The 23,680-nt window shown below is 37.6% G+C and overlaps 3 protein-coding genes, 3 long non-coding RNA genes and 4 other non-coding genes across 12 annotated transcripts; 7 read left to right on the top strand and 3 right to left on the bottom strand.

The window, feature by feature from the left end:
• The first annotated feature begins 8 nt into the window (after positions 1 to 8).
• LOC148917068 (uncharacterized) lies at positions 9 to 23,018 on the top strand. Of its 2 annotated transcripts, none has more exons than XR_016126703.1 (2): positions 9 to 812; positions 22,615 to 23,018. It is a non-coding gene; the product is annotated as an uncharacterized LOC148917068 (long non-coding RNA). The 2 variants fall into 2 exon arrangements; XR_016126704.1 differs by lacking the exon at positions 22,615 to 23,018 and adding an exon at positions 4,725 to 5,190.
• Positions 559 to 666, top strand: LOC148917074 (U6 spliceosomal RNA). Its single transcript, XR_016127591.1, has one exon. It is a non-coding gene; the product is annotated as a U6 spliceosomal RNA (small nuclear RNA).
• On the top strand, positions 2,873 to 2,975 carry LOC148917073 (U6 spliceosomal RNA). The gene has a single exon (XR_016127585.1). It is a non-coding gene; the product is annotated as a U6 spliceosomal RNA (small nuclear RNA).
• LOC103331300 (glutathione transferase GST 23-like) lies at positions 3,807 to 5,038 on the bottom strand. The gene is made up of 2 exons (XM_008233922.3): positions 4,730 to 5,038; positions 3,807 to 4,451 (listed from the first exon to the last, which is right to left on the bottom strand). Exons 1-2 carry the CDS (start codon positions 5,036 to 5,038, stop codon positions 4,089 to 4,091), a joined length of 672 nt encoding a protein of 223 aa, XP_008232144.2. The 3' UTR covers positions 3,807 to 4,088.
• On the top strand, positions 6,013 to 6,115 carry LOC148917072 (U6 spliceosomal RNA). The gene has a single exon (XR_016127563.1). It is a non-coding gene; the product is annotated as a U6 spliceosomal RNA (small nuclear RNA).
• LOC148917071 (uncharacterized) lies at positions 6,430 to 7,172 on the top strand. Its single transcript, XR_016126707.1, has 2 exons — positions 6,430 to 6,642; positions 6,715 to 7,172. It is a non-coding gene; the product is annotated as an uncharacterized LOC148917071 (long non-coding RNA).
• On the top strand, positions 7,862 to 9,966 carry LOC148917070 (uncharacterized). 2 transcript variants are annotated; one of them, XR_016126706.1, is made up of 3 exons: positions 7,862 to 7,931; positions 8,259 to 8,347; positions 9,533 to 9,966. It is a non-coding gene; the product is annotated as an uncharacterized LOC148917070 (long non-coding RNA). The 2 variants fall into 2 exon arrangements; XR_016126705.1 differs by lacking the exon at positions 7,862 to 7,931 and having other exon boundaries at positions 7,954 to 8,347.
• LOC103331303 (putative glutathione S-transferase) lies at positions 8,614 to 9,846 on the bottom strand. Its single transcript, XM_089051715.1, has 2 exons — positions 9,538 to 9,846; positions 8,614 to 9,259 (listed from the first exon to the last, which is right to left on the bottom strand). Exons 1-2 carry the CDS (start codon positions 9,844 to 9,846, stop codon positions 8,894 to 8,896), a joined length of 675 nt encoding a protein of 224 aa, XP_088907841.1. The 3' UTR covers positions 8,614 to 8,893.
• Positions 19,152 to 19,254, top strand: LOC148917069 (U6 spliceosomal RNA). Its single transcript, XR_016127590.1, has one exon. It is a non-coding gene; the product is annotated as a U6 spliceosomal RNA (small nuclear RNA).
• On the bottom strand, positions 21,708 to 22,928 carry LOC103331304 (putative glutathione S-transferase). The gene is made up of 2 exons (XM_089051716.1): positions 22,620 to 22,928; positions 21,708 to 22,353 (listed from the first exon to the last, which is right to left on the bottom strand). The coding sequence occupies exons 1-2, from the start codon at positions 22,926 to 22,928 to the stop codon at positions 21,988 to 21,990; spliced, it is 675 nt and encodes a 224-aa protein (XP_088907842.1). The 3' UTR covers positions 21,708 to 21,987.
• Positions 23,019 to 23,680: the final 662 nt, after the last annotated feature.

The raw sequence follows: 23,680 nt of genomic DNA, 5'->3' as shown, positions 1-23,680 counted from the left end.
TTGGTAAATATGACTTGGTCCCTAGATATTATGACATGTATTATTGCATGTTAACTTCCTTCTTGCTGTAGAAAGAAAAAAGACATGGGCTGCCCAGAAATCACAATGTAAGTTACCAAGTTATTATGGGATTCGAACATGAGACTAGGTGTGTGCAAGCCAATGCTCTTTTTTACTGGAGTAGACCCGTTGGCCATCGCAGTGCAAGTAGTTGTGTTATTTGATAAAATTATGATTTTCAATTTTCTTTCAAAAGAATCAAAATTCTATTTAGTTTCATTTTATAAAAATTTGATAGCACTTGAGTTGAGAGAAGAAAAAGTTTTAAGAAACCATCACCGTTGATTTTGTTTTGCAGTTGTTTTAGGGTAAGGCAAACTAGACAATAAACTCGTTGACCGTTAGAATTTTCCTGTTGCGAATCCGGTTTTAAACCATTGGGCCCGATAAGTAAAAGTAGAACCGGCTTAACTATTAAAAAGAAGGCAGCATATGTCCCATATCGGAAGACTCCACTATTCATGAAACCTTTATATACAACCGCTTCAAATAGATTTCGCCTCCTTCGGGGGACATCTGATAAAATTCTAACGATGCCTAAAGAGAAGATCAGCATGGCCCCAGGGGAGGATGACAAGCATAAATCGAGAAACGGTCTTATATTTTTTGCCCTTTTTGCGATTTTTTTTAATGCCTTCTCCATGGTGTTCAATGTAGTTGCAGAGGGTTTATAAGCTACCGGAACAATGAGCATTTGCATTTATACTCTTCGATGGTTCGGCGGCTTTGTCATTGGTCTTCGAGGTGTGAGTGTAAGTTGGAATTCAATGTGTTTTTTCGAATAAAATGCATGTCAAAAGCTCACCTACTAGGTGTTTGATAAAATGCCTCTGTTACTATGACCCTTACAAAACTGTTAGGTATGTGCTTACAATGATCTTTAGCTTATCCTTACACTTTGGTATCTCCAATCTTGCTATATAACCGAGGCAATGTTGAGAATGTTGGATGTAAAAACCCAAGAAGTTATATGTTATATGAATTCCATTGAGTTTTTACTTCCATATTTGCAAATTGCAAGCCATTTGAGTTAGTAGATTTTGTTTGCGTCTGTATTTCTCTACAAAGTCACCCTAGGTTGTTCTGTTTCTCCTGGAATTGTTTCCTGTACTTGTTTGGTAAATGCTTCATAGAAGTTATTATAGACTTTAATTAGGACTTGTTTGGTGCCTTTCACTCAGTAACACTTATGCTAATAGCGTAATTAGTAGAAACGCATAAAACATTTACTTGAGCATCTCCAAGAAAAGACCAGAAGTGCTTCGATAACCCGAAAAAAGAGAGAAGAAGTTCAAACAAACCATACACAATAAGAAGAAGTGTCTTTGGCATGATAAAAGAATACTCCTAAACACATTCTCATTTAGATTTCTTATTTTACTAAGATCCATGATCCTCTCTCTGCCCCTCGTTCCCATTCATGAAATGGTCACAAGCCATCTCATTTTGGTGCTTTTTTCAAAAGTTGATCCTCACGGGTAGCCTGAAATTTGGCAACGAGTTTGTCTCTAGACGGCCAATTATCTTTGATTATAGGAGCATCTGCAAAAGTCAATTTCCATGCTGATAGCAATGGAAATTCTTCTTCTGTTAATAATGTCATTCCGGCTACGTCTTCAAACACACTCCCATAGTGTGCAAGCATTCCAAGTGCGATATCTGGTAATCCAAGCTTCTCTCCCCCAAAGAATTTCTTTCCCTTTAGCTCTTCTTCCAAGTACTTCAAGTTTTCCCTTTGAGTTTCAGTGCCCAAACTATTCTCAAAGCAAAAGGACTTGACCATGTCCTAAAGAGCTTCACTTCTGCCATTTTTGCTGTTAATTTGAGCTATGATATCCTACCCTTTTATGCTTGACTTTCACTATGGAATTTTGCGAAGGTCTCCTAGGCTTTCTTGTATTTATTGATGAAACCTTCTATTTTGGTAAATATGACTTGGTCCCTAGATGTTATGACATGTACTATTGCATGTTAACTTCTTTCTTGCTCTAGAAAGAAAAAAGACATGGGCTGCCAGAAATATTTTGCTCATCGCAATACAAGTTATCAAGTTATCATGGAATTCGAACATAAGGTTTTTGCAAATCAATGCTCTTTTTTATTGGGATAGATTCATTGGTCATCACAATGCAAATAGTTGTGTTATTTGGCAACATTATGATTTTCAATTTTCTTTCAAAAGAATCAAAATTCTATTTAGTTTCATTTTATATAAATTTTACAGCACTTGAGAGAAGAAAAAGTTTTAAGAAACCATCACCGTTGTGAAATTAGGAAAAATATGGGGAAAAAGTGTGTCCAGAGAAAAAGAAAGGGTTCTTGTATGAAATGAAATAATGATTGGGTTCTTGTGTAAGCTCTGATGTCATGGAACCGAAAGAGGCCTGTTTTTCGTCCAAGTGGAGACCATGCACAGATGCGCTTTGGAAAAATCAAACATCAAGTGAGACCCCATTTCTGCCTCAAAAAACAAATAAAATATTATAAATGAGGATAATAATAAAGAATCTAATAAATTGGCATGGGTGGTGGGGACTTTGGGCTCTGTTCCAAGTCAAGATCCCACGCAATAATTTGATAATGTTTTTCAGTTTTCAAAATTTTTTTTTCTGGAAAACAATAGTTGAGAAGGCAACAATTATTTTATATTTTATAATTGTTTATATTAAATTTTGGTTTGGGAAGGAAGGAAACCTGAGTGTTGACAGGGAAACGGCTTGACTATTAAAAAGGAGAAAGCATAATAAGTCCCACATTGGAAAACACCTCAATGCATGAACGCTTTATATATGGTCGTTTAATAACAAAGCTCGTCCCTTCGGGGACATCCGATAAAATTGGAACGATACAGAGAAGATTAGCATGGCCCCTGCGCAAGGATGACACGCATAAATCGAGAAATGGTCCAAATTTTTTTTGCACCTTTTGCGATTTATTTGTTTTTTTCCTGCCCTTCTCCATGGTGTTGAATGCAGTTGCAGAGGGTTTATAAGCTACCGGGGCAATGGGCATTTGCATTTATAGGCTTCGACTGTTCGTGGGCTTAATCGTTGATCTTCCTGGCTGGTGTAAAAGTTAGAATTCAGAGTACTTTTTTTGAATCAAATGCATGTCAAAATCTTGCCTGCTGGGTGTTTGATAAAATGCCTCTGTTACTATGACCCTTATAAAATTGTTGTGTATGTACTTGTAATGGCTCTTTAGATGATCCCTTACACTTTGGTATCTCCACTTTTACTATATAACCGAGTTAATGTTCAAAATATAAGATGTAAAAACCCAATATATGTTTCTTTCAGTCAAGTTCCGTGGGCATTCGTTTAGAAGTTTCAATCTTGGTTGTTTGAGAAATTCGTAAATTGTGACAGTAGGCATTTACATTTTGATATAGGATTGTAGACTGCAAGGATAGAACAAACAGCAGAGCTACAATTTTACAGTATTGTGGCTGCAAAGAAGTTATGGAATGAAGCAGCCAAGGTATGTGTTATTTGAATCCCATGGAGTTTTTGCTTCCATATTTGCAATTACATGGTTGGGAATGCACATGATTATTTCTCCACACTCTAGCCATTCGAGTTAGTAGATTCTATTTGTGCCTGTTATTTTCTTTACAAAGTCACCCTAGGTTGTCCTGCTCTCCTTCCTCTACTTGTTTGGTAAATGCTTACTAGAAGTTATTATAGACTTTAATTAGGAATTTTTGGTATCTTTTCACTCATTAACACTTATGCTAATAGCGTAAGTAGTAGAAACACAAAAAACATTTACTTGATCATCTGCAAGAAAAGACCAGAAGAGCTTCAATAGCCCGAAAAGAGAGAAGAAAAACACTATTAAAGAGTTCAACCAAACCGTAGCGTACACAATAAGAAGTGACTTTGGCATGATAAAAAATACTCTTAAACACACTCTCATTTAGATTTCTTATTTTACTAAAATCCATGATCCTCTTTGTACTTCTTGATAGTAAGACCAGTATCTAACTCTTCCCCTCGTTTCCATTCATGAAATGGTCGCAAGCCATCTCATTTTGGTGTTTTTTTCAAAAGTTGATCCTCACGGGTAGCCTGAAATTTGGCAACGAGTTTGTCTCTAGACGGCAAATTATCTTTGATTATAGGAGCATCTGCAAAAGCCAATTTCCATGCTGATAGCAATGGAAATTCTTCTTCTGTTAACAATTTCATTCCGACTACATCTTCAAACACACTCTCATAGTGTGCAAGCCATCCAAGTGCAATATCTGCTAATCCAAGCTTCTCTCCCCCAAAGAATTTCTTTCCCTCTAGCTCTTCTTCCAAGTACTTCAAGTTTTCCTTGGCTTTTACAATAGCTTCCTCTTGCTCTTTCCCTTCATTGGTAAATGACTCCCAAATAGATGGCAAAACCTTCATGGCAAATCACAAACCAAACCAAACGATCAAACAGTGAAAAATATTTTATTGACTAACTTTCTTTTGAATTAGCTTCAAATAGGATGCCACATATATCATCTACATAATACACTTCCATTATATTTACTTCTATTTTTTGCCTAGAAAAACTTAGTCAAGTGTGTGAAACTTAATATGAAAATTTGCAGAGTAACTAGTACAAAATTATTGTGCCATATTTAAGTTTTACAAGCATCGAAATATCTGATTTTGGAAGAGTGGTTTTAGGTTACCTTCTCATCACCAAATTTGGCCCAAAAGCGTGCTGCGGCTCTCTCAAGAGGATCTTCAGGCAGCAAGGGGTTTTCCTTCCAAGTTTCATCAATGTATTCAAGAATTACAAGTGACTCAGCAATTGGTTTTCCATTGTGCACAAGCACTGGAACCTTCTTATGAATAGGGTTATACTGAAGAAGTAAAGGGCTTTTGTTTGAAAGATCTTCATAGATTGTTTCATATGAGACACCTTTGAGTTTCAGTGCCCAAACTATTCTCAAAGCAAAAGGACTTGACCATGTCCTAAAGAGCTTCACTTCTGCCATTTTTGCTGTTAATTTGAGCTATGATATCCTACCCTTTTATGCTTGACTTTCACTATGGAATTTTGCGAAGGTCTCCTAGGCTTTCTTGTATTTATTGATGAAACCTTCTATTTTGGTAAATATGACTTGGTCCCTAGATGTTATGACATGTATTATTGCATGCTAACTTCTTTCTTACTCTGGAAAGAAAAAAGACATGGGCTGCCCAGAAATATTTTGCTCATCACAATACAAGTTACCAAGTTATCATATGGGGTTCGAACATGAGACTAAGTTTTTACAAGTTAATACCCTTCTTAACTGGGGTAGATTCATTGGCCATCACAGTGTAAGTAGTTATGATTTTCAATTTTCTTTCAAAAGAATCAAAATTCTATTTAGTTTCATTTTATATAAATTTTATAGCACTTGAGAGAAGAAAAGTTTTTAGAAACCATCACCGTTTTGAAACTAGGAAAAATATGGGGAAAGAGTGTGTCCAGAGAAAAAGAAAGGGTTCTTGTATGAAATGAAATAATTATTGGGTTCTTGTGTAAGCTCTGATGTCATGGAACCGAAAGAGGCTTCTGTTTGTTCTCTTCCCAGTCTGGACGCCTGTTTTTGGTCCAAGTGGAGACTTATGCACAGATGCGCTTTGGAAAAATCAAACATCAAGTGAGACCCGATTTCTGCCTCAAAAAACAAATAAAATAATATAAATGAGAATAATAAAGAATCTAATAAATTGGCATGGGTGGTGGGGACTTTGGGCTCTGTTCCAAGTCAAGATCCCACCAACACAATAATTTGAGAAGGCAACAATTATTTTATATTTTTTCATTGTTTATATTAAATTTTGGTATGGAAAGGAAGGAAACCTGAGTGTTGACAGGAAACGGCTTGACTATTAAAAAGGAGAATGCATAACAAGTCCCACATTGGAAAACACCTCAATGCATGAAAGCTTTATATATGGGCGTTTAACAACAAAGCTCGTCCCTTCGGGGACATCTGATAAAATTGGAACGATACAGAGAAGATTAGCATGGCCCCTGCGCAAGGATGACACGCATAAATCGAGAAATGGTCCAAATTTTTTTTAAATCTTTTGCGATATATTTTTTTGGCTTAAATGCTACAGTGCTGAAACAATGGTCAATTCTCACTTTACCCCTCAAAGTTAAAGTGACCCACTTTGCCCCCTTGACCAATGTTTCGTGTTTCACTTAACCACTTTTCGTCAACGCCATTCCAAATTCCTTTAAACCAATGACGTGGCAGGGGTAGTTTGGTCCATTCAATTGAACTGGAATTTTCCCCACCAATCTGAGGGTGTGACGTGTACATATAGAGCCCACCTCTAACATCTGATATAGCTCAAACGTTCCAATTGATCTCAGCTGCCTATCGAACCAAAAAACCCCAAATTGGCTTCCTCTAAAACCCTAGAAATCAGAGGTTGGGTTCCACGAAAATTGAAGATGAAGACTGAAATAGTTGACAGAGGGGAAGAGTTGGATGTGGCGGCACCGCGTTGCTTTTGTGGGAAGATAGCTCACTTACAAACTTCATGGACTGAGGCGAACCCACTTCGAAGATTCCATGTTTGTCCAAACTCATCACGGGTAAGTTATGTTGTTGAAAGTTTGTGAATCCGGTTAAATTTTTTTATTAATTGGTATTAATGGTTGATGCAGAGGAGGAAAAAGGATGTGGGTTTTTTGTTTGGGTGGATGTTGAATTTCCACTTAGAGAGAAGGCTCTGGTGAGTTGGCTACTTAGAAGATTGAAGGAACTTGAAAAGGACGTTGGGCATCGTCAAGCAAGAGAAAGAAAGTTAATGGGTTCGCTTATTCTTTCATGGGGTTTAGTAAGTTAATGGGTTGGCTTATTCTTTCATGAGGTTTAGTAATGGTAGTGTTGTATTGGCAATGTCTGTAACAACTTGACACAAAATGTGGCCATTGCAATGAAGGAATTAGGTAGATTGTACAAGTCTGTATTTTGCAACTGTATGTAAAATATCATATCTTGGTAGCTATGTAATGATGGAGGAATATGGTTTGAATTTGCAACTGGATGTAACAATGTATTGGTACTTATGTAATGCATGTGGTTGTTGAACACAATGTGGGAGTTACTTATTGGATTTTGACCTTATATGTAATGGTATGAAAAGTATTACCAAATCAACAGTACCACAAACACCTGCAATAGTTGATAACAGACAATCATGGGTTTTATAACACTGATCAAATTCTCACAGTTTATAACATTACAAATAAAGTTCTTAATAGTTGGACTTGCAAAATAATAGTTCAATCAAAAGCCCCATTTGAAAGGGTTGTCCTTAACACTTGTCCTTAACAGTTGTACATGCAAAACAAAAGTGGAATGAAAAGGTCTTCATAAGAGGCATTTTAACAAAACACAAAACACTTGCACATGATCAGAATCTCCAAGACTGATAACCATCCAACAAATCCTTTCGATTGGTAAATTTCTTCCTCTTGGCAGGAGATTTGAACCTCTTTTTGCTTGGACCACTAGCAAAAGGGTGTGATGAGCTTGCACTTGGTTGAGATCCTTGCACAGATTGAGAAGTTTGGGCAGATTGAGAACTTTGGGCAGGTTGAGAACTTTGGCGTTTGAGAAACTCGACAAGCTTACACAGATTCAGATTCTTTGCACAGATTGAGAGCCTTGCAGAGTTTGAGAACCATCCTTCTTTTTGGGGAATTTAATCCTCTTTGCAGGAGACTTAAACATCTTTTTTTGGGAGTTTCGAAGCTTGGCCAGTTTGAGATGCTTGGGCAAGTCTGAAGGTGGGGTAGTTTGATCTTTGGGGCGTTTATGAGCAGTTTGCATTTATAGGCTTCGACGGTTCGTGGGCTTAATCGTTGATCTTCCTGGTGTAAGTAAAAGTTAGAATTTAGAGTACTTTTTTTGAATCAAATGCATGCCAAAATCTTGCCTGCTGGGTGTTTGATAAAATGCTTATGTTACTATGACCCTTATAAAATTGTTGTGTATGTACTTGTAATGGCTCTTTAGATGATCCCTTACACTTTGGTATCTCCACTTTTACTATATAACCGAGTTAATGTTCAAAATATAAGATGTAAAAACCCAATATATGTTTCTTTCAGTCAAGTTCCGTGGGCATTCGTTTAGAAGTTTCAATCTTGGTTGTTTGAGAAATTCGTAAATTGTGACAGTAGGCATTTACATTTTGATATAGGATTGTAGACTGCAAGGATAGAACAAACAGCAGAGCTACAATTTTACAGTATTGTGGCTGCAAAGAAGTTATGGAATGAAGCAGCCAAGGTATGTGTTATTTGAATCCCATGGAGTTTTTGCTTCCATATTTGCAATTACATGGTTGGGAATGCACATGATTATTTCTCCACACTCTAGCCATTTGAGTTAGTAGATTCTATTTGTGCCTGTTATTTTCTTTACAAAGTCACCCTAGGTTGTCCTGTTCTCCTTCCTGTACTTGTTTGGTAAATGCTTACTAGAAGTTATTATAGACTTTAATTAGGAATTTTTGGTACCTTTTCACTCATTAACACTTATGCTAATAGCGTAAGTAGTAGAAACACATAAAACATTTACTTGATCATCTGCAAGAAAAGACCAGAAGTGCTTCAATAGCCCGAAAAGAGAGAGAAGAAAAACACTATTAAAGAGTTCAACCAAACCGTACACAATAAGAAGTGCCTTTGGCATGATAAAAAATACTCTTAAAACACACTCTCATTTAGATTTCTTATTTTACTAAAATTCATGATCCTCTTTGTACTTCTTGTAAGTAAGACCAGTATCTAACTCTTCCCCTCGTTTCCATTCATGAAATGGTCGCAAGCCATCTCATTTTGGTGTTTTTTTCAAAAGTTGATCCTCACGGGTAGCCTGAAATTTGGCAACGAGTTTGTCTCTAGACGGCCAATTATCTTTGATTATAGGAGCATCTGCAAAAGTCAGTTTCCATGCTGATAGCAATGGAAACTCTTCTTCTGTTAACAATTTCATTCCGGTTACGTCTTCAAACACACTACTCTCATATTGTGAAAGCCATCCAAGTGCAATATCTACAAATCCAAGCTTCTCTCCCCCAAAGAATTTCTTTCCCTCTAGCTCTTCTTCCAAGTACTTCAAGTTTTCCTTGGCTTTTACAATAGCTTCCTCTTGCTCTTTCCCTTCATTGGTAAATGACTCCCAAATAGATGGCAAAACCTTCATGGCAAATCACAAACCAAACCAAACGATCAAACAGTGAAAAATATTTTATTGACTAACTTTCTTTTGAATTAGCTTCAAACGGGATGCCACATATATCATCTACATAATACACTTCCATTATATTTACTTGTATTTTTTGCCTAGAAAAACTTAGTCAAGTGTGTGAAACTTAATATGAAAATTTGCAGAGTAACTAGTACAAAATTATTGTGCCATATTTAAGTTTTACAAGCATCGAAATATCTGATTTTGGAAGAGTGGTTTTAGGTTACCTTCTCATCAACAAATTTGGCCCAAAAGCGTGCGGCGGCTCTCTCAAGAGGATCTTCAGGCAGCAAGGGGTTTTCCTTCCAAGTTTCATCAATGTATTCAAGAATTACAAGTGACTCAGCAATTGGTTTTCCATTGTGCACAAGCACTGGAACCTTCTTATGAATAGGGTTATACTGAAGAAGCAAAGGGCTTTTGTTTGAAAGATCTTCATAGATTGTTTCGTATGGGACACCTTTGAGTTTCAGTGCCCAAACTATTCTCAAAGCAAAACGACTTGACCATGTCCTAAAGAGCTTCACTTCTGCCATTTTTGCTGTTAATTTGAGCTATGATATCCTAGCCTTTTATGCTTGACTTTCACTATGGAATTTTGCGAAGGTCTCCTAGACTTTCTTGTATTTATTGATGAAACCTTCTATTTTGGTAAATATGACTTGGTCCCTAGATGTTATGACATGTATTATTGCATGTTAACTTCTTTCTTGCTCTGGAAAGAAAAAAGACATGGGCTGCCCAGAAATATTTTGCTCATCACAATACAAGTTACCAAGTTATCATGGGGTTCGAATATGAGACTAGGTTTTTGCAAGTCAATACCCTTCTTTGCTGGGGTAGATTCGTTGGCCATCACAATATAAGTAGTTGTGTTATTTGGCAACATTATGATTTTCAATTTTCTTTCAAAAGAATCAAAATTCTATTTAGTTTCATTTTATATAAATTTTATAGCACTTGAGAGAAGAAAAGTTTTAAGAAACCATCACCGTTTTGAAACTAGGAAAAATATGGGGAAAGAGTGTGTCCAGAGAAAAAGAGAGGGTTCTTGTATGAAATGAAATAATGATTGGGTTCTTGTGTAAGCTCTGATGTCATGGAACCAAAAGAGGCTTCTGTTTGTTCTCTCCCCAGTCTAGACGCCTGTTATTGGTCCAAGTGGAGACTATGCACAGATGCGCTTTGGAAAAATCAAACATCAAGTGAGACCCGATTTCTGCCTCAAAAAACAAATAAAATAATATAAATGAGAATAATAAAGAATCTAATAAATTGGCATGGGTGGTGGGGACTTTGGGCTCTGTTCCAAGTCAAGATCCCACCCACACAATAATTTGAGAAGGCAACAATTATTTTATATTTTTTCATTGTTTATATTAAATTTTGGTATGGAAAGGAGGGAAACCTGAGTGTTGACAGGGAAACGGCTTGACTATTAAAAAGGAGAATGCATAAGAGCAACTCCACCCATTTGCCCTTAGAGCATCTCCACCCACAAGGGCTAAGTCTAAGGCAAGGGCAAGCAATTGCCACTATTCACGTAAATAGTGTCAGCCTTTGCATTTGTGGTTCCACCCACAAGCAAAGTCTAGGGCAAGTCTAAGGCAATTACTATTCATTGTACTTTATTTTCTATTTTTTTATAGTTTAAACCATTAATTTTGATAATCTTTTGTAATTAAATTTTCGGATAAGATTTTCACCTTCTAAAATTGTGCCACGTCTGATGTAGAACAAATGTCAGATTTTATCGCTTGAGCTAGAAAAAGGACGTAGTGGGAATTTGCAGAATTATCGTCCGAGCTCCGATTAGGACGCAAAATACCATTCGGAAAGGGAACGACGCCACGAGTCAAACTCACTGCTTTGCTGTGCCCTATGATGGATTTTGGCATTTTGAGGTCGTTTGGCCTTCCAAAACGGCATTTAAAGTTTCGTAGTTAATTTTCAGTATTTTAGATTTTAATAAAAATTATTCAAAGAAAATTCCTTTTAAAATTGTGCCACGTGTCAAATGTTAGATAACATTTTCAGATATTTTAAAAAAATTTTAATCTCAGATTTCAGATAAGATTTTCACTATCTATAATTGTGCCACGTGTCAAATGTCCGATAACATTTTCAGATATTTAAAAAAATTTAATCTCATATTTCAGATAAGATTTTCACTCTCTATAATTGTGCCACGTGTCAAATGTCAGATAACATTTTCAGATATTTTAAAAAAATTTAATCTCAGATTTGATTAGATTTTCACCTCTACAATTGTGCCACGTGTCAAATGTCGATAACATTTTCAGATATTTTAAAAAATTTAATCTCAGATTTTTGATAAGATTTTCATCCTCTCAAATTGTGTCACGTGTCATCTCTATCTTCTAAATCCGTCTATAAACTAGACCTGATTTTCAAACCTCTCACACCATCTCTTATCTATTCCTTCATTTCTCAGATTGTAGAAAACACATTCTACTCTCAATGTCAAACTTGTTGAGGGTGTTGGAGAGGCAACAGAAACAAAGGGAAGAAACAAGGCGTAGACGTGCTCAAGAAGATCGGGAAGCCGATGAAGAAGAGGAACTACTGCTTGCAGCAGCGGTGTGTATGATGGATCAATCAAGGCAAAACCGTCGTCCTCGTGCCCCGAATGTGGACAGACGTAGGGAGTCTCGGGGTAAGAATCTCATGGAGGATTATTTTATCCCAAATCCGTTATATCCTGCTTCTAAGTTTCGAGAAAGATATAGAATGCAACCACATTTGTTCCAAAAAATCATGCATGATATTTGTAATTACGACACATACTTCATTCAAAAGCATGATGCTGTTGGAGCTTTAGGTCTTATCCCGGAGCAAAATGCTGCGGATGCTTGCTTATGGGGCATCTGCAGAGCAGGTGGATGAGATTGCAAGGATGGGAAAATCTACTGTCCTAGAGTGCTTGGTGAGATTTTGTGATGCAGTGGAAAATTTGTACACGAGGGAGTACCTTCGCAAACCAACGCCAAGAGACCTGCAACGGCTTCTACAAAAAGGCGAGGCCCGAGGTTTCCCAAGAATGATTGGAAGCATCGATTGTATGCACTGGCGGTGGAAGAACTGTCCTCTTGCTTGGCAAGGGGAGTACGGGAATCGGAAGGGCTAAAAAGTATAATTTTGGAGGCCGTAGCTTCATTCGATTGTTGGGTTTGGCATGCCTTCTTCGGGGTTGCCGGTTCTCAGAATGACCTCAATGTCCTTGGTCAATCCCCAGTGTTCGATGAGGTATTGCGAGGTCATTCCCCCCAGTCACGTACCAAATCAACAATACCGTTTACTCTGGTGCGTACTACCTTTCCGACGGAATTTATCCTAGGTGGACGACATTCGTGAAAACAATTCCGAATCCCCAATCCGAGAAGGAAAGAAACTTTGCTTCCTTTCAAGAAGGTTACAGGAAAGACGTGGAGAGGTGTTTCGGTATCTTGCAAGCTCATTGGGCAATTATTAGAGGTGCTGCTCGGATGCTAGATGAGGAGGTGCTGCGGAGTATTATAATGACTTGCATCATTCTTCACAACATGATTGTGGAGGATGAGTATGACTATGATGCTCAAGAGGTGGTTGAACCCGATCCAATGAACACATCGTTGACAAGAATATATGAAAGGCCGATTGGACCAAATGGACTACCACTGGAGCCCGAACCCATACTTCGGGATGGTCAATTCAACAACCCCATGATTGATCGGTATCAAGAAATGCAATCTTCATATGTTCACGAGATACGTCAACGTGACTTGATCGAGCACTTGTGGGAGATGAAAGGCAATCACAATGGATGAAGTCAAGATTAGTGCTTTGTTTGGAATGATGCTTGGTTTTTAATTATGCTTTATTTTGTGTGTGGTTTTTTTTTTGGAATTATGCTTTTTATTATTATGCTTTTATGTATGGTTTGTTTTGTGTGTTGTTTGCAATCAATGAAGTTTTTTTTTAATTACTATTTGTTTTGATGCTCGAATGTTTTTAATAAATAGTCATTTAATTTAATGCTTTTTTGATTGAATAAAAAGGGAACAATACAACAAATTAAAGGATAAGGGAACAATACAACAAATTAAAGGATAATACAACAATACAACAATACAACAATACAACAATACAACATATGGCAAAGGTGTTTCAATTGCTTCCTAATGGTTTTCATCATTTAACCAATCCGTATTGCTAGGTCCGTCGTCATTGAAAAGTTTTTTCCTCATCACATCTCTTCGTCGTAGCTTCCAATAAGCCTTTGTTTCGGGAGACATATGGCTCGTATCCATAGCCATGATTTTCATCTCTCTATCCTCTATGTCTTTTTCTTGTGCCATTTGTTGTTGGAGAACAAATGCTTCCTCTCGTGCCATGTCCATTTCATCTCTTTTCAAGTCTCTCTCGATTCTTAGTGAGGCGCTCTTAGCTATTTGCTCCAATAATTGTACACAATCATTGGTCGAAGTGGCCCCTCTCTTGGCCTTTGCCGCCTTTCTCCCAATAGGGCTTGGCGGACGTAGCACAAATGGTGACTCCGTTTCCATTGGGGAGTCCAATGGAGAATCGGTTGATGTTGAATCGTGGAGTGGCATCTCATTCATCACAATCGGCGGACCGGTGGGAATAATTTTGAATCTCGAACAATCCTTCACAATTTCCCAACATTGGAAATGCACGAAACTTTTTTTGCCTTGCCCCATGGCACCGAACCACATTTGTGCTTGTACCATCTATTAAAAATAAATAATTGGAAGTGCAAGAAACAAAAATTATTATGCATGAAAATATAAACTATTTTGAAATGTAAAAATATAGACAAATTAAAGGTGCACCAAGAAAAAAAAAAATTATGCAAGAAAAACAAATAGAATATGCAATAAAAAAAGTGACATTGAATTGATTAAAATGGCAATTATAAATATTTTACCTCATCGGTCAAATTTTGACCGCTTTGAATGTTCGCCTTTGCTTTTGTCAAGGCATTCCTCCATTTCCCTAACTCTTTATTAAGAAGTTTCCATCTACTAGACAACGCCATTTCGGTCCGAATAGAACCCGATCTTTGACAAAATTCTCCATGAATTTTGCTCCACATGTGATGAAACTTCATCTCATTACCCGTGATAGGGTCATGACTAATGTTCACCCAAGATTGACACAACGCAATATCTTCATTCGTTGACCACGAGCCTCCGACTTCAATAGAAGATGCCATTTGGTTTTTTTATACAAATGGAAAGTAGTAGAAAGAGAGTAAAAAATATTGGAAGGAGAAGAGTTTGTATGGAGAATTGGTGTGGAAGTGAAAAATGTGAGTGGAGATGAACAAAAAAATTGGAAGGAGAAAAGTTTGTATGAAGAATTTGTGTGGAAAGTGAATAATGTGAGTAAAGAGTAAAAAATATGGGATGGAGAAGAAATTGTATGAAGATTTTAGTGTGGAAAGTAAATAAAATGGTTAGGTATTTATAGAGAAAAAATACAGAATTTTTGGGTATTTTTTAAAAAAAATTTCATATTTTTTCGATTTTTTGCAATTTTTAGCCAAAACGAGGACCGTCGGATTTGGAAAAATCCATCGGAGAGTCCCGTCACACGCCACGTGGCACCCGCCGTTGAGGCTGTCGGTGGTGGCGTCGACCAACTCGGGCTTCACCGGCAAGACTTGCCCTTGGGCTTCCTCGGGCTCGTGGGACCCGCCACCAAAGCTCACGGGCCTGTAGTGTCTCGGGCTGCGTCGGGCAGCCTTTCCCGACCGGGCTGCTGGAGATGCTCTTAGCCATGGCAAGGGGGGAGCTAGGGCAGCTACTATTCACGTGAATAGTAGTTATCCTTGCAAATCAGAATTTTGTGTTTCCACCCGTTGCCCTTGCTAAGGGCAAGCATTACTATTCATTTTTTTGTTTTATTCACAACTTTTTTTACCTCAATAATTAATTTGGATAATATTTTCGGATAAGATTTACGGGTTCCTACGTGTCAAGACTATTCATAATCGGATAAATTTTCGGGATAAGATTTTTGGATTCAAATTTCGGATGAATTTCAAAATTCAAATTTCAGGTAAATTTTTGGGTTCAAATTTCGAATGAATTTCAAAATTCAAATTTCAGATAAATTTGGGTTCAAATTTCGAATGAATTTCAAATTTCAGATAAGATTTTCATCCAATCAAATCAAGCCACGTGGCATCTCTATCTTGCCAAATTTTTCTATAAAATCAGAGGCCCACCTCATACCTCTCACACCACATCTTTCAATATTTTCATTTCTTAGAGTTTAGAATTCATACTCCATTCATTCTCAATGGAAGAATATAGGAGATGCTTGGAGAGGCAAGAGATAGAAAAAAGGAGAGAAACCGTAGAGCCGATGAAATCAATGAGTTGCATAGGCAAGTCGATGAACAAGTTCTCATAGCAGTGGCAATGGAAGAGGAAGAGAACCAAGGTCGCCACCGTGGTTCACAAGTCGGCCGTCGCCGGAATGTGGACAGACATAGGCATTCTCGGGGTAAGAATCTTTTGGAAGATTATTTTATCCCAACTGCTTTGTACTCTGATGTTGATTTTCGAAGGCGATTTAGAATGCAACCTCATTTGTTCAATAAAGTCATGCATGATATTTGCAATTATGATGCATACTTTGTTCAAAAGTGTGACGCTACTAGGGTTTTGGGCCTTCTTCCAGAGCAAAAGCTTATAGCTATTATACGAATGTTGGCGTATGGAGCATCTGCTGATCAGGTGGATGAGGTTGCTCGAATGGGGAAGTTCACTACGTTGGAGGCTTTGGTAAGATTTTGTGATGCAGTTGAAAATCTGTACGCTAGGGACTACCTGCGTAGACCTACTCCTAGGGACCTCCAACGGCTTCTACAAAAAGCCGAAGCTCGAGGATTTCCAGGAATGATTGGTAGAATCGACTGCATGCATTGGCAATGGAAGAATTGCCCAACTGCCTGGCAAGGTGATTACGGAAATAGAAAAGGCACAAAAGTATCATCCTGGAAGCCGTTGCTGGCTTCGACACATGGGTTTGGCATGCTTTCTTCGGAGTTGCCGGAGCCCAAAATGACCTCAACATCCTGGGTCAATCTCCGGTCTTCAAGGATGTTTTGAGTGGCCAAGGCCCCAATATTACCTATCAAGTCAACAATACAGTCTGCCATATGGGGTATTATCTAGCTGACGGTATCTACCCAAGGTGGACCACATTTGTCAAATCCATTCCGAATCCCCGATCCCATAAGCAAAAATTATTTGCTACTTATCAAGAAGGATACAGGAAAGATGTCGAAAGGTGTTTTGGCATCCTTCAAGCTCGATGGTTGATTGTTCGAGGTGCGGCCCGTATGTTTGATGAGGAGATCCTCCGAAGCATTATGATGACTTGCATCATCCTCCATAATATGATTGTGGAGGATGAGTACGATTATGATGCTGGAGAGGTCTATGAACTGGATCCAATAAACAAGGCCTTGACCCGGATTTATGAAAGGCCCATAGGGCCAAATGGAGAACCGTTTGAGCTGGAACCGTTGGTGAGGGACGATCGTATGATGACCCGGATGATAGATCGATATACAGAGATGCAATCTTCGTATATTCATGAAAGCCGTCAACTTGACTTGATAGAACATATATGGACGGTGAAAGGGAATGAAGATGAATGATGGAGCATAGATGCTTTGGTTATGTTTTATTTACTTATGGTTTGGTTGTGTTGTTTACTATTGCTTATGGTTTGGTTGTGTTGTTTTTTTATTTATTATTGTGCCTTGTTTGTAGTTTTTGTTTTAATTTTAATTATGTTTTGTTTGATGTATGGAATATGTTGAATAAAATTGTCTTTTATTGAATGCTTTGTTTATTAAATAAAGAAATCCAATACAAGTCATTAAGAATTACTACTACTAAAATAAAATACATGAAGTACACCAACTTTAATAGAAAACATGAAAAATAAAAATACATAAAAGGTATGCCAACTAATTTAATGGTTTTGATCATTTAACCAATCCGTGTTGCTAGGCCCATCATCCTGGAAAAGTCTTCTTCTCATAACATCCCTTCGTTCTAGCTTCCAATATTGTTTTGTATCAGGGGACATATGGCTTGTATCCATCGCCATAGTTTCCCGATCTGTCTTCTCCATATCTTTTTTGCGCAAATACTCCTTTTCTCGTGCACACTCGGCTTGAATTGCCACCTCCATATCTTGGCGTTTCTGCTCCATTTCAATTCTTATGGCGTTTTGCCTTGCAATTTCCTCCAAAAACTTTGAATTATGATTGCTTGAATTACCCGCTTTCTTTACCTTCGCAGCCTTTCGGCCAATTGGCCTCGGTTCCTTTTGGATGGGTGAGTCTTCACTCACAGGGGAATCGAGAGGTGAATCCGATGTCGTTGCGTCACGGAGAGGCGTCTCGTTTAACACAACGTCGGGACCCGTGGGAATAATTATGAAGCGTTTACAATATTTCACCACCTCCCAACATTCATGATGGGTGAAACTTTTTTTGCCACCCCCGGTTGCACCGTACCACATCTGTGCTTGAATGAGCTATTTAACAAAAAAATGGAAATGCAATAAATATTTAAAATATATTGGATATGCAAGTAACAAAATAAAAATAATGGAAATGCAATTAACCTTACAAATAAATTGGAAATGCAAGAAATATGAAGAAACAATTGGAAATGCAATAAATATTAACAACATATTGAAAATGAAAGAAATATGAAGAAACAATTGGAAATGCAAGAAATATTAACAACATATTGAAAATGCAAGAAATATTAACAAAATATTTGAAATGCAAGAAATATTAACAAAATATTGAAAATGCAATAAATATTAACAACATATATATATTAGGACATTAAACTTAATAAAACGAAAATTACAAAATACTTACCTCGTTAGTACGATTTTCCCCACTTCTATACAAGTTCATTGCTTTTGCCAAGGCATCTCTCCATTTTGCCATCTCTTTGTTGAGAAATTTCCACCTACTCGACATTTCCGTACGAGGCGAGTCTGAATTTTTTCGCAAAATTCGGCATGAATTTTTTTCCACATATAGAAAAATTTCATCTCATTGCCTGTCACGGGACAATGACAAACTCGGAGCCAAGCCTCACACAAAGAAACATCTTCCATGGTGCTCCACGCCCCTCCGGTTTCAATAGAAGAAGCCATAAAAATAAGAAATAAAATTACAATGTGAAAGAGATGAAAATGTTGAGTGAAGAGTGAAGAAAATGTTGAGTGAAGAGTGAAAAAAATGTTGAGTAATTGTAGAAGTAGAATAAAATGTATGAGAATTGGTGTTGAAAGTGAAGGGTATTTATAGGAAAAAAACAATCAGAATTTTTTAGTATTTTTTTTTAAAAAATTTCGATTTTTTTTCATAATTTTATTGCTGGAAAATCGCCACCATTGGATGAAGTGTGGAATCAAATCGGAGCGCTGGGGCGTGCCACGTGTCTTCCAGCCGTTGGGCTTGCGTCGCGTCGACGCCGGTTCAAATTTTTACCGTTGGCGCGTGCATTGCGCTCCAACGTAAAAATTTGAATACCACGTGTCGACGCGTCGGTGACGTCACCCGCGTTTTGGACCTCGGCGGAACTTGCCTTCGGCCAGCCGGGTTGGTGGGTCCCACACCCCAGGCTGGGCTGCTCCAACTGAACGCATAAATTTTCTTTTTCCCTAGCCTTGGGCTGGGCTCATCGATGGAGGGGCTCAAACAAGTCCCACATTGGAAAACACCTCAATGCATGAAAGCTTTATATATGGTCGTTTAACAACAAAGCTTGTCCCTTTGGGGACATCCGATAAAATTGGAACGATATAGAGAAGATTAGTATGGCCCCTGCGCAAGGATGACACGCATAAATCTAGAAATGGTCCAAATTTTTTTTGCACCTTTTGCGATATATTTTTTTGGATTAAATGCTACAGTGCCCCCTGGAACATTGGTCAATTCTCACTTTACCCCCTCAAAGTTAAAGTGACCCACTTTGCCCTGTTGACCAATGTTTCGTGTTTCACTTAACCACTTTCCGTCAACGCCATTCCAAATTCCTTTAAACCAATGACGTGGCAGGGGTAGTTTGGTCCATTCAATTGAGCTGGGATTTTTCCCACCAATCTGAGGGTGTGACGTGTACATGTAGAGCCCACCTCTAACATCTGATATAGCTCAAACGTTCTAATTGATCTCAGCTGCCTATCGAACCGAAAAACCCCAAATTGGCTTCCTCTAAAACCCTAGAAATCAGAGGTTGGGTTCCACGAAAATTGAAAATGAAAACTGAAATAGTTGACAGAGGGGAAGAGTTGGATGTGGCGGCACCGCGTTGCTTTTGTGGGAAGATAGCTCGCTTACAAACTTCATGGACTGAGGTGAACCCACTTCGAAGATTCCATGTTTGTCCAAACTCATCAGGGGTAAGTTATGTTGTTGAAAGTTTGTGAATCCGGTTAAATTTTTTTATTAATTGGTATTAATGATTGATGCAGAGGAGGAAAAAAGGATATGTGTTTTTTGTTTGGGTGGACGTTGAATTTCCACCTAGAGAGAAGGCTCTGGTGAGTTGGCTACTTAGAAGATTGAAGGAACTTGAAAAGGACGTTGGGCATCGTCAAGCAAGAGAAAGAAAGTTAATGGGTTGGCTTATTCTTTCATGGGGTTTAGTAATGGTAGTGTTGTTTTGGCAATGTCTGTAACAACTTGGCACAAAATGTGGTCATTGCAATGAAGGAATTAGGCAGATTGTACAAGTCTGTATTTTGCAACTGTATGTAAAATATCATATCTTGGTAGCTATGTAATGATGGAGGAATATGGTTTGAATTTGCAACTGGATGTAACAATGTATTGGTACTTATGTAATGCATGTGGTTGTTGAACACAATGTGGGAGTTACTTATTGGATTTTGACCTCATATGTAATGGTATGAAAAGCATTACCAAATCAACAGTACCACAAACACCTGCAATAGTTTATAACAGACAATCATGGGTTTTATAAGACTGATCAAATCCTCACAGTTTATAACATTACAAATAAAGTTCTTAATAGTTGGACTTGCAAAATAATAGTTCAATCAAAAGCCCCATTTGAAAGGGTTGTCCTTAACACTTGTCCTTAACAGTTGTACATGCAAAACAAAAGTGGAATGAAAAGGTCTTCATAAGAGGCATTTTAACAAAACACAAAACACTTGCACATGATCAGAATCTCCAGGGCTGAAAACCATCCAACAAATCCTTTCGATTGGTAAATTTCTTCCTCTTGGCAGGAGATTTGAACCTCTTTTTGCTTGGACCACTAGCAAAAGGATGTGATGAGCTTGCACTTGGTTGAGATCCTTGCACAGATTGAGAAGTTTGGGCAGATTGAGAACTTTGGGCAGGTTGAGAACTTTGGCCAGTTTGAGAAACTCGACAAGCTTGCACAGATTCAGTTCCTTGCACAGATTGAGAGCCTTGCAGAGTTTGAGAACCATCCTTCTTTTTGGGGAATTTAATCCTCTTTGTAGGAGACTTAAACATTTTTTTTTTGGGAGTTTCTGAAGCTTGGCCAGTTTGAGATGCTTGGGCAAGTCTGAAGGTGGGGCATTTCAAATGCTGGGGCTAGGGCAATTTGTGAGCAGTTTGCATTTATAGGCTTCGACGGTTCGTGGGCTTAATTGTTGATCTTCATGGTGTAAGTAAAAGTCAGAATTTAGAGTACTTTTTTTGAATCAAATGCATGTCAAAATCTTGCCTGCTGGGTGTTTGATAAAATGCCTCTGTTACTATGACCCTTATAAAATTGTTGTGTATGTACTTTTAATGGCTCTTTAGATGATCCCTTACACTTTGGTATCTCCACTTTTACTATATAACCGAGTTAATGTTCAAAATATAAGATGTAAAAACCCAATATATGTTTCTTTCAGTCAAGTTCCAATCTTGGTTGTTTGAGAAATTCGTAAATTGTGACAGTAGGCATTTACATTTTGATATAGGATTGTAGACTGCAAGGATAGAACAAACAGCAGAGCTACAATTTTACAGTATTGTGGCTGCAAAGAAGTTATGGAATGAAGCAGCCAAGGTATGTGTTATTTGAATCCCATGGGGTTTTTGCTTCCATATTTGCAATTACATGGTTGGGAATGCACATGATTATTTCTCCACACTCTAGCCATTTGAGTTAGTAGATTCTATTTGTGCCTGTTATTTTCTTTACAAAGTCACCCTAGGTTGTCCTGTTCTCCTTCCTGTACTTGTTTGGTAAATGCTTAATAGAAGTTATTATAGACTTTAATTAGAAATTTTTGGTACCTTTTCACTCATTAACACTTATGCTAATAGCGTAAGTAGTAGAAACACATAAAACATTTACTTGATCATCTGCAAGAAAAGACCAGAAGTGCTTCAATAGCCCGAAAAGAGAGAGAAGAAAAACACTATTAAAGAGTTCAACCAAACCGTACACAATAAGAAGTGCCTTTGGCATGATAAAAAATACTCTTAAAACACACTCTCATTTAGATTTCTTATTTTACTAAAATCCATGATCCTCTCTGTAATTCTTGATAGTAAGACCAGTATCCAACTCTTCCCCTCGTTTCCATTCATGAAATGGTCGCAAGCCATCTCATTTTTTTGCTTTTTTCAAAAGGTGATCCTCCCGAATAGCCTGAAATTTGGCGACAAGTTTGTCTCTAGATGGCCAATTATCTTTGATTATAGGAGCATCTGCAAAAGTCAGTTTCCATGCTGATAGCAATGGAAACTCTTCTTCTGTTAACAATTTCATTCCGGTTACGTCTTCAAACACACTACTCTCATATTGTGAAAGCCATCCAAGTGCAATATCTACAAATCCAAGCTTCTCTCCCCCAAAGAATTTCTTTCCCTTCAGCTCTTCTTCCAAGTACTTCAAGTTCTCCTTGGCTTTTACAATAGCTTCCTCTTGCTCTTTCCCATCATTGGTAAATGACTCCCAAATAGATGGCAAAACCTTCATGGCAAATCACAAACCAAACCAAACAAAATATTTTATTGACTAACTTTCTTTTGAATTAGCTTCAAATGGGATGCCACATATATCATCTACATAATACACTTCCATTACATTTAATTTTATTTTTTTTCCTAGAAAAACTTAGTCAAGTGTGTGAAACTTAATATGAAAATTTGCAGAGTAACTAGTACAAAATTATTGTGCCATATTTAAGTTTTACAAGAATGGAAATATCTGATTATGAAAGAGTGGTTTTAGGTTACCTTCTCATCACTAAATTTGGCCCAAAAGCGTGCGGCAGCTCTCTCAAGAGGATCTTCCGGCAGCAAGGGGTTTTCCTTCCAAGTTTCATCAATGTATTCAAGAATTACAAGTGACTCAGCAATTGGTTTTCCATTGTGCACAAGCACTGGAACCTTCTTATGAATAGGGTTATACTGAAGAAGCAAAGGGCTTTTGTTTGAAAGATCTTCATAGATTGTTTCATATGGGACACCTTTGAGTTTCAGTGCCCAAACTATTCTCAAAGCAAAAGGACTTGACCATGTCCTAAAGAGCTTCACTTCTGCCATTTTTGCTGTTAATTTGAGCTATGATCTGCTAGCCTTTTATGCTTAACTTTCACCTAGGAATTTTGCCGAGGTGCCCTAAGCTTTCTTGTATTTCTTTATGAAACCTTCTATATTGGTAAGTATGACTTGGTCCCTAGAAATTATGACATGTTAATTTCTTGCTTGCTCTTGAAAGAAAAAAGACATGGGCTGCTCAGAAATATTTTGCTCGCAAGTATTTTTTTATAATACCAACGATAGTCTAAACTACAAGTAGGAGAGGAGTTTTCACAGGCACACTATGAAGGTGTCATGGAGGTTCAAACATAAGACCAGGTATTTGCAAAGCAAGCTCCTTTTTCACTGGCTTAGACTTGTTGGCCATCACAGTACAAGTTTTAGTAGTGTTATTTTGCAACATTATGGTTTTCAAGTTTCTTTCAAAAGAATCAAAATTCTATTAGTTTCATTTTATATAAATTCATTTATAGCACTTGAGAGAAGAAATAGTTTAAGAAACCATCACCGCTGTGAAATTAGGAAAAATATGGGGAAAAAGTGTGTGTAAAGAAAAAGAAAGGGTTTCTGTTGTAAGCTCCGATGTCGTCGTCACCAAAAGAGGCTTCTATTTGTTCTCTTCCCAGTCTGGACGTCTGTTTTTGGCCCATGTGCCGGCTATGTACAGATGCGCTTTGGAAAATTAAATATCAAGTGAGACATGAGTTGAAAAGAAAAACAAAAAAACCCTATTATGGTTTTTATTTTTATTTTGT

The sequence above is a fragment of the Prunus mume genome, linkage group LG5 (assembly GCF_029339155.1).
Source record: "Prunus mume cultivar Tortuosa linkage group LG5, ASM2933915v1, whole genome shotgun sequence".
NCBI lineage: Eukaryota > Viridiplantae > Streptophyta > Magnoliopsida > Rosales > Rosaceae > Prunus > Prunus mume.
This window is presented reverse-complemented; position numbering and strand designations above follow the sequence as displayed.